The following is a 14604-nucleotide window of genomic DNA, read 5'->3' as shown; positions in this document are numbered from 1 at the left end:
AAGATGCCTGGCAGCACAGAAGACGGGGACGCCATACTTGGTGCGTCATCTGCCCCTCAAGCCCGCCAACTGGTCCAGCCGTGCTGCCCCGTCGCGGGGCTGCAGATGGGCCCAGTGCCCCATGACAGCACGGAGACTCCCAGTCACGGCCAACTGGCGCACATGGCAGCCAGCACAAGCCGAAGCCGCATCCCGAGGCTCCAACTCACAATATTACCCCGGACATGTCTGTCTGCGCTCTTGCATCCTCTCGAGCTGTCAACCTTTTCTACCAACCCCGACCCAAGCGCGTTTCCTCGACTACAAGTCAATGCGCATACCGATGATTTGAACGAAGCAACCTCCCCTTTTTAGTATCGTCTTCTGCCTGCAAACCAGGCCGCTGCCTCTGTTTGCGACTGCGAATTTGGCGGCCCCCTCCTATATCACACATACCTACATACCTGCATACCCACCCTTTGCCGAGGCACATGATGGCGACGTCGGTCCAAACTCTCAAGGTAGGGGATGCAATGCTCAGTGTTGGCACAGTTTGGAGCCTTGGAAGAGGAATTTTTAGAATTCGTACGCTGACGTTTGGGGCCGCGGCTTTGCTCCCGTGCAGGCTGCCCTGGAGCGCATTGCGCTTGACCCGAGATACCACGACCTGTTGTCGCTCGTCAAGACTGCCCGCAATGGCGCCGTCTACGGAACAAAGGTTCGGTTTCCACATGCGCTGGTGTAAGTAGACGGATTGATGTGCCTGCGGCCTACAGTATATACGAGTCCAAGAATGCTGGGAGCTAACATGGCGCGTTCATTTAGGATGATCTTCCTCTTCCGATCGGGAACGTACGTACACTTGCCTGCCTGCGCAACGTGAATGAAAGCGACATTGGGCCAACTGATATGCTGACACGACTGAACCTTTTTCCGCGGGAACACAGATTCCGACAAAAGATTGGTCTCGTGTTGAGGGCTACCAGAAAGCATGCCACCAACCTAGCCCGATTTGCAACGATATACAAGTTGACTGTGCTTGCGTTGAAACACTGGGGTCCAACGCCCGGCAAGGAGGGTATGTGCCACGCGCCATCTTGTTGAGCTCGGGATAAAACCTCTACCTAGAATTCTAAACTGACCTCGAGCCTTACATGAAAACCCACGCAGGCCCCTACGACACATTCATCGCCGGTCTTCTGGGCGGCTACATTGTTTTCGGCCAACGATCAAAGCGCAACGGCAAGGTCTCGTCCGTCAGCCAGCAAATCGTCATCTACATCTTTGCGCGTGTCGCGCTGGCGCTGGCACGCATTGCCGTCAAGCCCGGACACGGATTCCCCGTCGTCTCCAAGGAGCCTCTGCATTCTCAAATCAGCTACTACGCCTGGCCTGCCTTTGCCTCCCTTTCCTGGGCCATGGTCATGTACCTTTTCAAGACCCATCCCGAGGACCTGCAGTCCAGCCTACGCAGCAGCATGGTGTATATCTACAAGGATTGCGACGAGTGGGATGGACTGCGGACGTTGCTGTGGCATAACAAATAAATAGAGTCGAGGTATATATATAATAATCCCCAAAGAGGATATTCTTTAGATTGAACTTGTATACGGCCTTTTTTTTTTTTTTTTTTTGGGCTGAGGATTAGTCCATGATGGGAGTGCGAGGGATTGAGGAGGGGGCGTTATGCAAATACTTTGAAAGCTACGTCGTTGCTGTTAGGGTTCCGTTTGTGGCATAGCATGGTGTCCCTCATTCTAAGATTTGCAATCATTACACCTGTGTACAAGGCACTTGCTGTGGTGCTACCGGACGCATCCGACTGTTGCGAGTTGATACCTTGGGTTCATGGGCACCATGCCTAGGGTGAGCTTGGTCAGAAGCCCCAAGTTCTCTACAAATCAAGTTTTCTAAAGATACGTCGGGCCAAAGATTCCCCACGGGCCATGAAAACACATCAGACTCTGCAGCGAGAGCAATGCCATCATCAATTGATGCCCACCGCTGTCACTGCCCCGCCAAAGCTCCCCTCTGCCCGCCCATAAGTCGACGATTGACGCCCCCGCCAATTTCAATGTCGAGGACTTCAGAGCTGTCCCCACACGCAGACAGCATCATAAACAGCCCAGCTCTCACGTCGTCCCACCTCTCGGACCTTGCCTCAACAACATATTTGGCCTCCAACGGGGAGAATCCGAGTATACAGCCACACCACCATGGCGCCCAGCACAAAGGTCGTCCAGGCTCTAACCCAAGCCGAGTCAGCATCCGGCGAAAAGGGTCCCCTTTACGAAGCTCTCCTCGCCGACATCAAGAACCTCTCTTCACCAACCAGCGCCATCGACGACCTGAATGCCACCGCCGGCTCCTTCTTCGGCCAGGCCCTCGGCGTGGTAGCCACCCGCTCGGTCCTCAGCGCCTTCGTGGCGACCCTCAAGGCCCTCAACAACAAAGACATTTGGATCCAAGTCGGCACGCGCACCCTTTCCGCGCTTTCGTCGCAGCCGTCGTCCTTCTTCGACGCCCAAGCTACCCTCTGCGACCTCGTGGCCACAGCCCACGAGACCAACGAGGACTTCACAGACGCCGCCAAGGTCCTGGCCGAGATCCCGCTCGACAGCTCCCAGCGCAAGGTCACAGACGAGGAAAAGGCCAAGATATGGGTCCGCATTGTCCGAAACTACCTCGAGGAGGACGACCCCACGGCCGCCGAGACGTACATCAACAAACTCAAGAACATCATGCACACCGTTTCCGACCCAGACTTGAACCTGCACTTTAGACTCTCGCAGGCGCGTATCCAAGACGCAAAGAGGGACTTCCTGTCGGCCTCGCAGCGATACCACGAGATTAGCTTCTCGCCCGCCGTCGCGGAGGAGGAGCGCCTGCACACCCTCGGCATGGCCATCAAGTGTGCCATCTTGGCGCCGGCCGGGCCCATGAGAAGCCGCATGCTCGGGAGGCTGTACAAGGACGAGCGGTCCGTGCAGCTGGACGAGTTTGGGATCCTGGAGAAGATGTTCCTGGACCGGCTGCTGTCGCCGGCAGAGGTGGATAAGTTCGCCGAGGCGCTGGAGCCCCATCAGCTGGCCACGACGTCTGACGGATCGACTGTCCTTGCGAGGGCCGTCGTCGAGCACAACTTGCTCGGCACATCTAGGCTGTTCAACAACATCCGCTTCGAGGCCCTGGGCTCGCTGCTGGGCTTGGACGCGGACAGGGCCGAAGAGACGACGGCCCGCATGATTGAGCAGGGACGCCTTGTCGGGCGGATAGACCAGCTGGATGGCACTGTTTGGTTTGAAGGCGGAGAAGCATCCGGGGAGAAGGGCAGTGGCAGGGCAGAGGTGATTGCAGGCAAGGAGATGCGCAGATGGGATGCCAATGTGGAGAACCTGGCGGAAGAAGTCGAAAACGTGACCAATTCCCTGCAAAAGGAGTTTCCTGTGAGTTTTATTTTTTTTCTTTCTGTTTTTTTTTTTTCCCTTTATATATATTCCTTGTCAAAAAAAGGTACACCGGCGCTGGCATTTGAACTAACGTTATGGGACAGGACTTTGTGGCAGTAAATCTGGCTGTGTGAATGGATGGATGATCCCTTACGACATGAAAGTAGCGTTTGCCGCATTTTTCAAACTTTGTTTTTTTTTTTGCTTTTTTGGCGTTCTAGGCAAAACACAGGAAAGGGGTCCAGGTGAAGAAATATCCTAGACTTGTCATTTCCATTTCTTCTATAAACCTAGTTTATAATTCTTGAATCATGGCCATCACCACAAATCCTTCTTTCGCACCACCACGTATCCCTCGCTTAGTTTCCCAGGGTTGCCACTCTCTTCCTCGAACACCGTGTTGTCGTTTGTGCTGACAGGCCGTTTAGAGCTGTCAGCCCCCGGCGTTGGTTTGACACCATTCACCGAGGAGAGTGCCGCCAAGAAGCCATCGGCAATGTGTCCGCCCATCCACTCGTAGCCTTGGGCTGTTAGATGCAGCCCGTCGTCCCAGTACTTTTGCCTGTCTTCTGCTGATAGTGAGTGGTACGGCAGTTTGGCATGGAGATCGAAAGCGTGGCTAGACAAGGTTAGTTGCCATATTGGTCCATCGTTGTGCCGTGACGCTTATGCGTTTTTCCACAGGGGTCTTTTCCCTTGTTTCCACAAAAGATCAAGAAAGGGCATCCTTACTAATTAAACTCCTTGTGGGCCAGAATCGAGGCGTTAATCTCTGATCTATTCTGTATTACCCACGCAGTCTTGGTCTGGGATTCGGGGATCGTCAATGCAAGGACATTGCTGCCTTTTGCGAGGGCTATGTCCCAGTTTGTTTGGAAGGACTCGTACATTTGCTCTGGGGGCACCATGTAAGCCAGGTCGCTGCGAAGATGTAAGACCGGGCAAAACCGCGACAATCAACATGTTGAAAGAGAAGGGAGAGGGGCGTACTTTGTGCCTCCTAGGATTATTACCCAGTCGTAATGCCGCTCATCACCTATGATGCTGTGAGTTGGTGTGTCATGGATGAGAAGGGTGGTCCTTTCAGCTTGTGTATGCAGACTTCACGGCAGATCAGAGAGAGCGAGCCTTTGGATGACCAAGTTTTCCCCCAATGGACTTGGCCAAGGAGGGGACATGGTTGGACTCACACTCTGCTTGTAGTCTCTGTCGAAATGATTGAAAGGAAGCAACGTCGCCTGGTTTGCCGTTGGTGTAGACGTGAAGCTTGGTGTTTGGCAGGGCTTCCTGGACTTTGGCGGCAAAGGCGATGGAGTATGGATGGGACTCGAGACCCATGGCGTAGTAGCCCGAGGTGAGGGAGTCGCCAAAGCAGAGGATGTTTAGCGTTTTAGGTGACATGATGCCAGCTACCTAGCTGTGTAGCGGAATTCTTGAGCATGTGTCGGGTATGAGCGTGGAATGAGGGTGTTGACGCGAGGGGAGGCGATGACCAAGTGTCGAGTCCGGTGTTGTTGTGTCGTCTCTGTGTTGGCCCTTGGGTGTGGGAACTAGAGAGGACCAGTTGATGTTAGTTGGAGGTGAGAATCGCACCAGTGACCAGACGCAAGCGGCCGAGCTACCAGTGACAGCAACGCACTGCGGGCAATGCACAAGCCTTCCCCGTAGACTGGTCCATACTGAAACTGCACGAAAGGAGCGTATTTTTGGCGCCCTCTGCCCTCCTGGGAGCTCTTCAACTACAACGCACCAGCAATACTACCTCTGGATGAAACAAGCATACTGATGCACACCAAACCAGACTCGGGTACCTCGAGCAGGTGCCTCGATGCTTGATTGTGCCAAGTGCTAGTTTCGACCGCTGCGGCTGCCCCACATGCCAGGCACCTATTGACGCCTCTCACACGAGACGTACAGCGCTTGCTCGGTCCCTAACTTGACGACTCCCGCTCCCGGATTGCCCCGCGCACCCGACAACCCCCCACCACTTCTGCCTGCTTAGACCTTCAATGGTACCCACCAAAACTACGCCATCGCGAAATCAATGTAATTGCTGGTTACCCCGCCAAAACTTTTTTTCTTCTTCCTCTTCTCATTGCGACCGCCACTGATTGGCTCTGCATTCCCCGAGAAGAAGAGAATTGCAATTGGTCTCATCCCTTCTTTACCTCTCTTTTCGCTCGTCCCCCTTCTCACAAAGGTTGGCGTGATTCACCATGTCTGCAAACCAAAAAATTGCTATTCTCTCCGTGTATGACAAGACGGGGTTGTTGGATCTGGCCAAGGGCCTCATCCAACAGAATGTCAGAATTCTCGCCTCGGGAGGGACTTCTCGCATGATCCGCGAGGCCGGCATTGCCGTCGAGTATGAACTACCCTCCCCTCCTCATGCCCAGAGCCCAAGTATACATACTCGCCGCCATCGCACCGGTTAGAACAAGAAGAAACGCCAGAAAAAAAAAAAAAGCTAATCATTGACTCAAATAAAATAGGGATGTCAGCGCCATCACCAAGGCTCCCGAGATGCTCGGTGGTCGTGTCAAGACTCTGCACCCCGCTGTCCACGGCGGCATCCTTGCCCGCAACCTGGAGTCGGACGAGAAGGACTTGGCTGAGCAGGGCATCGCCAAGGTCGACTATGTCGTGTGCAACCTGTACCCCTTCAAGGACACCGTTGCCAAGGTCAACGTCAGCATCCCCGAGGCTGTCGAGGAGATTGACATTGGAGGCGTGACCCTCATTCGGGCCGCGGCCAAGAACCATAGCCGCGTCACCATCCTCAGCGACCCCCAGGACTACGCCGGTTTCCTGGAGGAGCTCGAGCAGGGCGAGATCACCGAAGCGAGCCGAAACCGATACGCCCTCAAGGCCTTTGAGCACACGGCCGACTACGACACTGCCATCTCTGGCTTCTTCCGCAAGGAGTACGCCGGCCAGGGCGAGCAATACATGGCCCTCCGATATGGCGCCAACCCTCACCAGAAGCCTGCTGCCGCTTACACCGTCTCCGAGAAGCTTCCGTTCAAAGTCCTCTGCGGCTCCCCCGGCTACATCAACCTTCTCGATTCTCTGAATGCCTGGCCCCTGGTCAAGGAACTCAAGCAGGCACTTGGAAAGCCCGCAGCCGCCAGCTTCAAGCACGTCTCCCCCGCCGGTGCCGCCATTGGTCTTCCCCTGACCGCAGAGGAGCGCAAGGTGTACTTTGTCAACGACATCGACGGTATTGAGAGCTCTGCTCTCGCCCAGGCTTACGCTCGCGCCCGTGGTGCCGACCGCATGAGCAGCTTTGGCGACGTCATTGCCCTCAGTGACATTGTCGACGTCCCCACCGCCAGCATCATCTCCAAGGAAGTCTCCGATGGCGTCATCGCCCCCGGCTATGAGGATGCCGCCCTCGAGATCCTCAAGAAGAAGAAGGGCGGCAAGTACCTCGTTCTACAGATCGACCCCGATTACAACCCTTCTCCCACCGAGACCCGAACTGTCTACGGCGTCACCCTCCAGCAGCACCGAAACGACGTCGAAATCTCCCCCAAGTCTTTCGACACTATTATTACTCCCAAGGATGCCGGCGCTCTCCCCGAAAACGCGGCCCGCGACCTGACCGTCGCCACCATCACCCTCAAGTACACACAGAGCAACTCCGTTTGCTACGCCTACAACGGCCAGGTCATTGGCCTCGGCGCGGGCCAGCAGTCCCGCATCCACTGCACCCGTCTTGCCGGCGACAAGGCCGACAACTGGTGGATGCGCTTCCACGAGCGTGTGCTCAACATCAAGTGGAAGAAGGGCACTAAGCGGCCCGACAAGAGCAACGCCATCGACCTTCTTGTTAGTGGCGAGCTCCCCAAGTCTGGTGCCGAGCGCGAGGCTTTCGAGGCCATTTTCGAAAAGGTTCCTCCTGCCTTCACCGACGAGGAGAGAGAAGCTTGGATGAAGCAGCTCAAGAATGTTTGCGTCTCCAGTGACGCTTTCGTACGTTTTCCCCCTTCTTCTTAACCCCCTATTCACGCCCCTGCTACAACTCTTTTTCAAGCATTGACTAACACGTATTAGTTCCCCTTCATCGACAACGTCTTCCGCACCTCCCGCTCAGGAGTCAACTACATCGCCGCCCCAAGCGGCAGCCAAAACGACAATGCTGTCTTTGAAACTGCCGAAAAGTTGGGCATCACTTTTGTCCAGCAAAACATTCGTCTCTTCCACCACTAAAGAGCACAAAAAAAATGACATACAAACCTGATTTTTGTTTTGTAGGAGCCGGCGGGAAAAAAAAAAAGGACACACGGGAGGCCATCTCAAATATCGGGAGAAATAGGATGAACTGGGATTGGGGCTTTCTTTTTTCGAGTATCCACAATCTTTCAACTCCAGTTGGGTTTTGCTTTCCCCCATCTTGTATATATCATAGGGTGTTTGGAGTTGTTAATGCTCGCCTCAACGTGATGCTCTAGCATATTCCTCGAAGAATTGATACCTTGGACTCTGTGTCCCAGTGTGTGTGGCTGCTGTGTAGCTGCTTATCAAGCAATGTACTCAGGCTACAGCAAAGCAAAGGCTTCCGTTAAAAAAAAAATAATAGAAAAAAAGCAAAAACATTCATAAACACTCGATGAAAGACCGGCTGGCTGGCAAATGGGTTGCCAAGTCGCCAACAGTGCCGTAGGCAGGCAACCACCGCTCTCGAACTGACGAGCGAGTTACTTGCCCTTCTTGATGCAATAAACGCCTTGATTGCTTGCTGTGAATATTAGTTTCACGACTTTGGGCTTACTTAGTACAGCCACTAATTTACACATAACTTGTACATTGTAGTCGGGATCATTAGTTGAAGTTTACATCTATTAGCCTCGTAATCAGGTGTTTTCCTCGTCACATTTTGTTTCAGCTATTAAAAGTGAATGCGGCTCGTGACGTAGATCGCGCATGTCAGTTCATCATGCATATAATGTCCAAGATACAAAGAAGCCACGCCAAATAGGACTGGGGCGCCGCGTGGCGGTCACTCCTGGCTGTTTCTGGTAATACACTCTCAGCTGGATGCTCACACTGTTCCTCACTGCCCTCCCTTCCTATTCCCCATCTCTTTCTAGTTTCATACCTCATCATCACTATCGTCCCCTAGCAGCTCCCCTTCGTCATCATCGACAATGGCATAGTCACCACGGCCCCGTGCGAAGCTGTCCCTAGTCGTAAACCGTCGGTTCCCACTAGAGAACCAGCCTCGTCCGCTACCGCCACGTATACGGCTGTATGAGCCCGTCGCGGATCGCCAGAGACCACCGACGAGAAGAGGTAAGGTTGCCACTACTGCCACCACAGCCGATACCGCAATGACGGGGTACTTAACCCATGGCCGGTCGCTGTCAAAAGTGGAAGATGTGTCGCCTAGTCGAATCTGGCCGAATTTGCCGTCCCAGTTACGATAAACCCACCAGCCAATGGCCCCCGCCAATGTGAATGGGATCACCACGGCAAAGAATATCGCCAAGCCTGAGGTTCGGTGCTTCCTCTCAAATTCGTCCTCGTGGCCTTCACACGGATGTTCCTCAGATGCCTTGTCCAGTTCCCTGCCGCCTTCACAGGTGGAGAGAGGGATTCGACGGTAACCTGTTGGTTCAAAGTATGAGGTTGCGTTTGGATTTTTGGAGCACCACTCCTTGCCCGACAGAGGTTGGTAGCCCTTAACCAGTCGGCACTGCTGAGAATCAGAATCTTCCAACTCAAAATTGTAGGCGCTAGACACAGATTAGCTCAGTTAGTTATTTTAGGGGCCAAAAGCAAAATTCGTAGCAGGATGATGACGTACCACTCGAAGTCCTCTCGTTTACAGGGGCAATTTTTAAACTCCACCAAGCGCTTGAGATTCTCCTTGTTGTAGCATTTGCGATCAGTCTTCTTGCGAAGGTACTTGGCTTCATGGCCAAACAGGCAGTTATCGGCTTGTAGTGGATGTTGGGGTCCCCACAATGTATAATCCGACTCAGCTGCTGAATCTTTGTTATATTTGCATGGCTTGTCTGCGAGGCCGCTGAAATCGAGGTTAACCGTAATCATCTTGTCTTTGTCTCGACACCATAAAAGAAAGTTTCGAGAGGTTCCCGATTTAAGCGTCGTAATATCCAAAACGGTGACTTCGCTCTCGAAGAACTCCATGTCTTTCCAGGTCTTGCCTTCGTCGGTGGAGTAGGACACAATCTTGGTTTTGACATCATTCTTGCGAGTGGCTCGTTGAACAAGAACCATGATAGATCCTTGATCACCGTACTGCCAAGTCCAGTGTCCCTTCTTTACGTTTGCCCAGGTGATGCCCCCGTCAGTACTCAAGAAGGTATCGGCGTCCTTGATGTCACCCAGGCTGGACCCAACATTGCCAACGCCAAAAATGAATCCCACAGCAGTGTCCGCGGCAAACGTCCGCTGCTTATCGTCGCGCTCCGTGTAGTGGTGCAAGTGAAGGGCGCACTTGCTGTCTCCCTTGGCACTGCTGCAAGAGTACGATTTGCCTTCTACGTCCTTTGCGGGAGGCGGCAGGTATCCCCACTGTGATCCATCGTTGTGCGAAACCTTGGTCTGCAACGTATTCGTCGTCTCCTTCTTGTTGTCTGCGTTGGTGACTACATTAATCAGAGCTACCCCTTCCAGCCCGGCAACCTTTTCAAAGTCGACATACATGTCCGCATCGCTGTTGACATTTGCAGCGCTAACGACATAAGATGTGCCATTGGAGTTGCTCTTAATGATCGAGCCATACAGGCGGCCAGCGCCAGCCTCTGAACGAACAAAGAGATTGACGGCATGCGTAGAGCTGTCCAGAACTGTGTAATCGTCATTATGTCCCTCGTGAAAGTTGTGGGGATAACGTGCCACCTCGAAATTCTTGCCATCCATGCTGGCAACCGCACGTGTGGCGCCAGTCTCAGGATCCTTGCTAGCTAGAAGTATGAACTCGCTCATGGTTGCAAAGTTGATTACTTGCCCATCGAATTTGACTGGCTCATCGTAGAAAAAGTTGTCGCTCGTAATGACGGTGAGGTTGGAATCCATACGCTCTTCGATGTTGACAAGACAAAGGATCTGCTTCTCGTCGCGGAATTTGTATGCAGAGCTACCAGTAAACTCGCACTTCTCTGCATAACGTCGCAGCGTCTTCCAGTTATCCCCACGATCTCTTGAAACAGATACTTCGGGGAAACAAGACTCCTGCCCCCCGACCTTCTCGCATGTCTCACCCATCCACAGTAGCCAGTCCTTCTTATCTGGGTGGAATGCGAAAGGCATTGCGCCCGTCTTTGGTTTTGATGGGGCTTTAAAGGTGTGGAAGGATTGTCCACGGTCAACGGTGTAAATGATTTTCCTGTCGTCAGTTGTAAAGTAAACGACATCATTAAAGTAGTGGTGTGGGAAAATGCCGTGAACATTTTCTCCCTTGAGAATCTGCTTCCACTCCTTGCCATGATCGTGAGAAAGCCAAATTTGGTTCCCATCTGATGCTGGCCACAAAATGACAGTCTCGTCTGTGGAGGTGCTCGCATCACCCTTCTCGAGATATATCTTCTCAAATCTGTCGTGGCTAAAGTCAAAGATTTTCTGCTTCAAAGTAACCTCCCCAGTAGCAGGTGGCTGTGAGGGCTTTGTGTCGCCTTCAGAGCACTTTCGCTCGACCTTGTCGTCCTTTTGCTCACCACTCTTTCTTTTGCATGTGTTGCCGGGAATAAGCCTCCAGCCGGATGAACCCTTAAACGTGCCATCGGGATTGTTCTTGCACTCCTCACTGGGCACAGGGATGGGACCCGCCAGTACACACTTATTGTCTTTGTCCCTCTGGAAATTGTAGTCGCATTCGAAGTCGGCATCGGTACATTCGCAGTCCTCTGTCTTGGGGACGGGGTCCTCGAACGGCTTCTTGATGAAGCAGTCTGCGGATTTCTTGCGGCGAGAATATGTTTGCTTGTGGCCCATGATGCAGCTGGGGTTGCCGTCTTTGTCAACTCTGGCGTGCCAGTCTTCCAAATCCCCGTCCTCACAAGTTCGCTCTTTGAGCCCTTCAAAGTCAATAGCAATCATGTGAAAGGTGCGATCCCTTTCACCCAAAAGCAGGAACTTTAGACTGGTGGAATCCTGAGTAGTAATTAACACGTCCGGCTTAATACTGAGATCCTTAGGTAAGGGCACATTCTTCCAATTATCTCCATGGTCGAGTGAATATGAGAATTCTTTGATGTCCGGCTTATCTGAGTCCTTGATGGCGATTAAGATTGAACCCGAGTCGCCGAATTCGTACTTGTGGGGCCCATCCAGAGCTTTCTTCCATGTCGACCCAGCACTGTCCGAGACGTACAGATTGGCGTCGGCAAACCTTCCCAGAGATTCACCCGTATTGCCGTTTCCCATGACCAAACCTGGCGCAGGACTGGAGAAGACGCGGCCCATGTTGTCCAACTCCGTGAACCGAATGCAGATGTAGTCTGTCGTTACCAGACTTGATTTCCGAAAATGTCCGGCCATCGTCAAAGGTGATATGGCTCACGATAATCTTGTCCTTCTTCTCCTTTGCTACTTCTGCACCGTTCTTGACGGTGTTCACAAGAAAGATGCCCTGGATACCAGAGATCTTTTCAAAATCAACATTGCCTTTGGTATTGCGATTGGTGTATGGGATATTCTCGGTGAAGTAGGTGCCATTCGAATTACTGGTAAATAGGACACCCATGGGCCGTGAAGGATGAGAAGTCATGACGTCAACCTGAATGCTATAGTTTGTGCCTTCCAGGACAGTATATGCGCCTTGATTGATTCTATGCGAGTGGTCATGGCTGTCGTCCTTGGGGAACATGGCTCGGTGCCACTTTTTCGTGTCGTCACTTACATAGAGGGCCATCTCGTCGCTATGTGGGGAGGAGGTAGCCACCAGTAGGTACTTCTTAACCACAGCCAAGTTGAGGAACCCGGTGACGCCTTTGTTCGTTTCGATGTTTGGTTCGAATTCTTGGATGTGCTTGTCTTTAACGGCAAAGAAATCATCGGAAACAACAAGTTTCTGTTCTTGCCGAAAGAAAGATATCGAATCTCTAACGATGCAGAGCACTCGCGACTTATCCTTTTCGGGTTCGCCAGTGGTAAATTCGGGGGATGACTTGGCCCACCAACACCCCGTCGTGCTGACACGAAGGGCTTGGGTCTTCTTGAAACCATCGATGGTATACATTGACTGCTCGTCACAAAAGATGCCGTCGCAGTCCATCGCGTTGAATATGATTCGATCGGGATCGCCGGCGTTGAAGACCATGACCTCGGGCTGGAACTTGCTGGGAAGGGCTTTTGTGTTGAACCTGGCCCACGTCTCTCCCCGATCTTCGGTTCGGAATTGAGTTTTGCTAGGGGTAATTATATAGGCCCTTTTCTTGTCAAACGGATGCATAATGAGCTCGAGAACTTTGCCATCCGGTACGGAATCGACTCGTTTCCATGAGACGCCTGCGTCTGCTGATCGGTAGACATTGCCTTCGATCTTGTCTTCGAATATGACAACGTCACTGTCCTCGAAGTAGTTGATATTCAAAGGCGGATTTTCAAACGTGTTGACCGTCATGGATGGCTCATCCTTGGCGAGGACAGCTGTCCACAAGAATGAGGACAGCAAGATGCGCCACACAGCGGCTGCCTTGCCACCCGGCCTCATCGTGGTGAAGCAGCAGGCGCTGCCAGTATCATCAAGTAGTGTCGATGAGTGAAGGGGGGTTTCAAAGGTCGTGAGTACGAGCTTCGGGCACAGGAGAATGCTGGGCCTGTCGGATGAGCGTAGGTGGTTGAGGTGTGTGTCGTGGACACATGTGGTTGTCTCACGAGCAGCTAAAGCTGGAACCAGACGTCAGCAAGCGAGGCGTTTCAGCGTGCTCAACGGTGAAAGGCAAATGTGGCGCTGGCTGTGGGACTTGCGCAGTCGGGCTCACGGGCGATGCGGGTCAGGGGCCACTTGGAATCACCAACTGTGGCTTGTGACTGGTTGCCTGAATTCAAGCCACAGTAGAAGACGGACGGGAAGCTGCTCGGAGCTTGAGGAAATGCCAGTGGCTTTGAGCACACGTTTCCGCTTGCATCAAAGACACGATTGTGGTACTGCATTCTGAGTCAGCACATAAGAGCTCCTCAACGCCGCGCACACCGATGTGCCGATCCTACCGAACTCTGGCTCAACATAGCGGAGCTGGGGCGCTTTAGGAAGCATGCAAAACTCGGGGCTGTATGTGCATGTATACATGCATGTACGGAGTACGGGGTACATGTTATAGGTGAAACGCGACGGCCGTTGTTCTGACTTGCCAGAAATGTCCGACAAAGTTTCCGCGTGCATTTCCAGGACGAGGACAAAAAACAACTAGTACGGAGTGGTAGTAAAACAGAATCACAAGGCTAGCCGGAACAGGATACCGGCTCAATCGGAGCGAACCATTTTTAATTACCTAGGTACCTATTAGGAGGTAGTTACTCCCTTCCTCGTCCCTTGGCCCAAAGGCATGCTAGGATAGCCTACTTAAGTAGTCATGGAATAGTGGCATTCAACAGTCTAGCAGAGTGGCGGCGACTCGCAGATTGATTGCGTTTGTCGAATCGTCATGGAAGTATGTACAAGGCAAGTTCCGCACTTCATGCCCAGTAGATGGGATGGTCATACGGAGTAATCTACTGTACTATTATCTATCATTCAGGCATTGGATAGTATCATGGTTACTCCGTATTGTAAGCTGGCATTGCATCCACCTGTCTGTTAGCACCATTCATGCTCATGCGTCGCGAGATGAAAGACTCGTTTGCCTGCGACTCAGAGTCAGAGTGCAGAGTAACCTGCATGAAGCACATGGGGACGGTGGGTACCAAAGGACCTACATGTACTCCGTACATTGTACATACATACAACGCACTTGCAGTAGATACTATGCACGAAATATCTGTTGGTGATCCACGTGCCCGTGTCCTGTCGACATTGAAGCTAATAAGCGCAGATGTGCCCAGTGCCCGTTCCTGACTATCTAGCGCTGTATTGGCATTCAATTGATATTGTATGCCTACATGTATTACAGCAAGCACTACACCAGCATTAGTACTTGATGCTGTGCATGTGGTTGTCTGGCTTCTGGCTCATGAGTGCTACTAGGTACTTAGGTACCTAATAGAC

The 14604-nt window shown here is 52.5% G+C and overlaps 5 protein-coding genes across 6 annotated transcripts; 3 read left to right on the top strand and 2 right to left on the bottom strand.

The window, feature by feature from the left end:
- Positions 1 to 86: 86 nt before the first annotated feature.
- Positions 87 to 2096, top strand: J3458_003191 (uncharacterized protein). Of its 2 annotated transcripts, XM_066117629.1 has the most exons (5): positions 87 to 500; positions 605 to 720; positions 805 to 831; positions 927 to 1057; positions 1150 to 2096. In XM_066117629.1, the coding sequence occupies exons 1-5, from the start codon at positions 471 to 473 to the stop codon at positions 1524 to 1526; spliced, it is 681 nt and encodes a 226-aa protein (XP_065977416.1). In that variant the 5' UTR covers positions 87 to 470; the 3' UTR covers positions 1527 to 2096. The 2 variants fall into 2 exon arrangements, with proteins under 2 accessions (XP_065977416.1, XP_065977417.1); XM_066117630.1 differs by having other exon boundaries at positions 805 to 1057.
- A 14-nt stretch (positions 2097 to 2110) lies between these two features.
- Positions 2111 to 3772, top strand: J3458_003190 (uncharacterized protein). Its single transcript, XM_007811228.2, has 2 exons — positions 2111 to 3425; positions 3533 to 3772. The coding sequence occupies exons 1-2, from the start codon at positions 2196 to 2198 to the stop codon at positions 3560 to 3562; spliced, it is 1260 nt and encodes a 419-aa protein (XP_007809419.1). The 5' UTR covers positions 2111 to 2195; the 3' UTR covers positions 3563 to 3772.
- J3458_003189 (uncharacterized protein) lies at positions 3747 to 4829 on the bottom strand (the record flags this gene model as incomplete). Its single annotated transcript, XM_007811227.1, has 4 exons — positions 3747 to 4047; positions 4161 to 4349; positions 4419 to 4464; positions 4619 to 4829. The coding sequence occupies 4 exons, from the start codon at positions 4827 to 4829 to the stop codon at positions 3747 to 3749; spliced, it is 747 nt and encodes a 248-aa protein (XP_007809418.1).
- Positions 4830 to 5531: 702 nt separating this feature from the next.
- Positions 5532 to 8208, top strand: ADE17 (bifunctional phosphoribosylaminoimidazolecarboxamide formyltransferase/IMP cyclohydrolase). Its single transcript, XM_007811226.2, has 3 exons — positions 5532 to 5793; positions 5921 to 7403; positions 7485 to 8208. The coding sequence occupies exons 1-3, from the start codon at positions 5645 to 5647 to the stop codon at positions 7638 to 7640; spliced, it is 1788 nt and encodes a 595-aa protein (XP_007809417.2). The 5' UTR covers positions 5532 to 5644; the 3' UTR covers positions 7641 to 8208.
- A 34-nt stretch (positions 8209 to 8242) lies between these two features.
- On the bottom strand, positions 8243 to 13253 carry VPS10 (vacuolar protein sorting/targeting protein PEP1). Its single transcript, XM_007811225.2, has 2 exons — positions 9238 to 13253; positions 8243 to 9166 (listed from the first exon to the last, which is right to left on the bottom strand). The coding sequence occupies exons 1-2, from the start codon at positions 11934 to 11936 to the stop codon at positions 8524 to 8526; spliced, it is 3342 nt and encodes a 1113-aa protein (XP_007809416.2). The 5' UTR covers positions 11937 to 13253; the 3' UTR covers positions 8243 to 8523.
- Positions 13254 to 14604: the final 1351 nt, after the last annotated feature.

Source organism: Metarhizium acridum (assembly GCF_019434415.1).
Source record: "Metarhizium acridum strain ARSEF 324 chromosome Unknown scaffold_13, whole genome shotgun sequence".
NCBI lineage: Eukaryota > Fungi > Ascomycota > Sordariomycetes > Hypocreales > Clavicipitaceae > Metarhizium > Metarhizium acridum.
The sequence above is the reverse complement of the archived record's forward strand: the minus strand, read 5'-3'. Positions and strand labels throughout refer to the sequence as shown.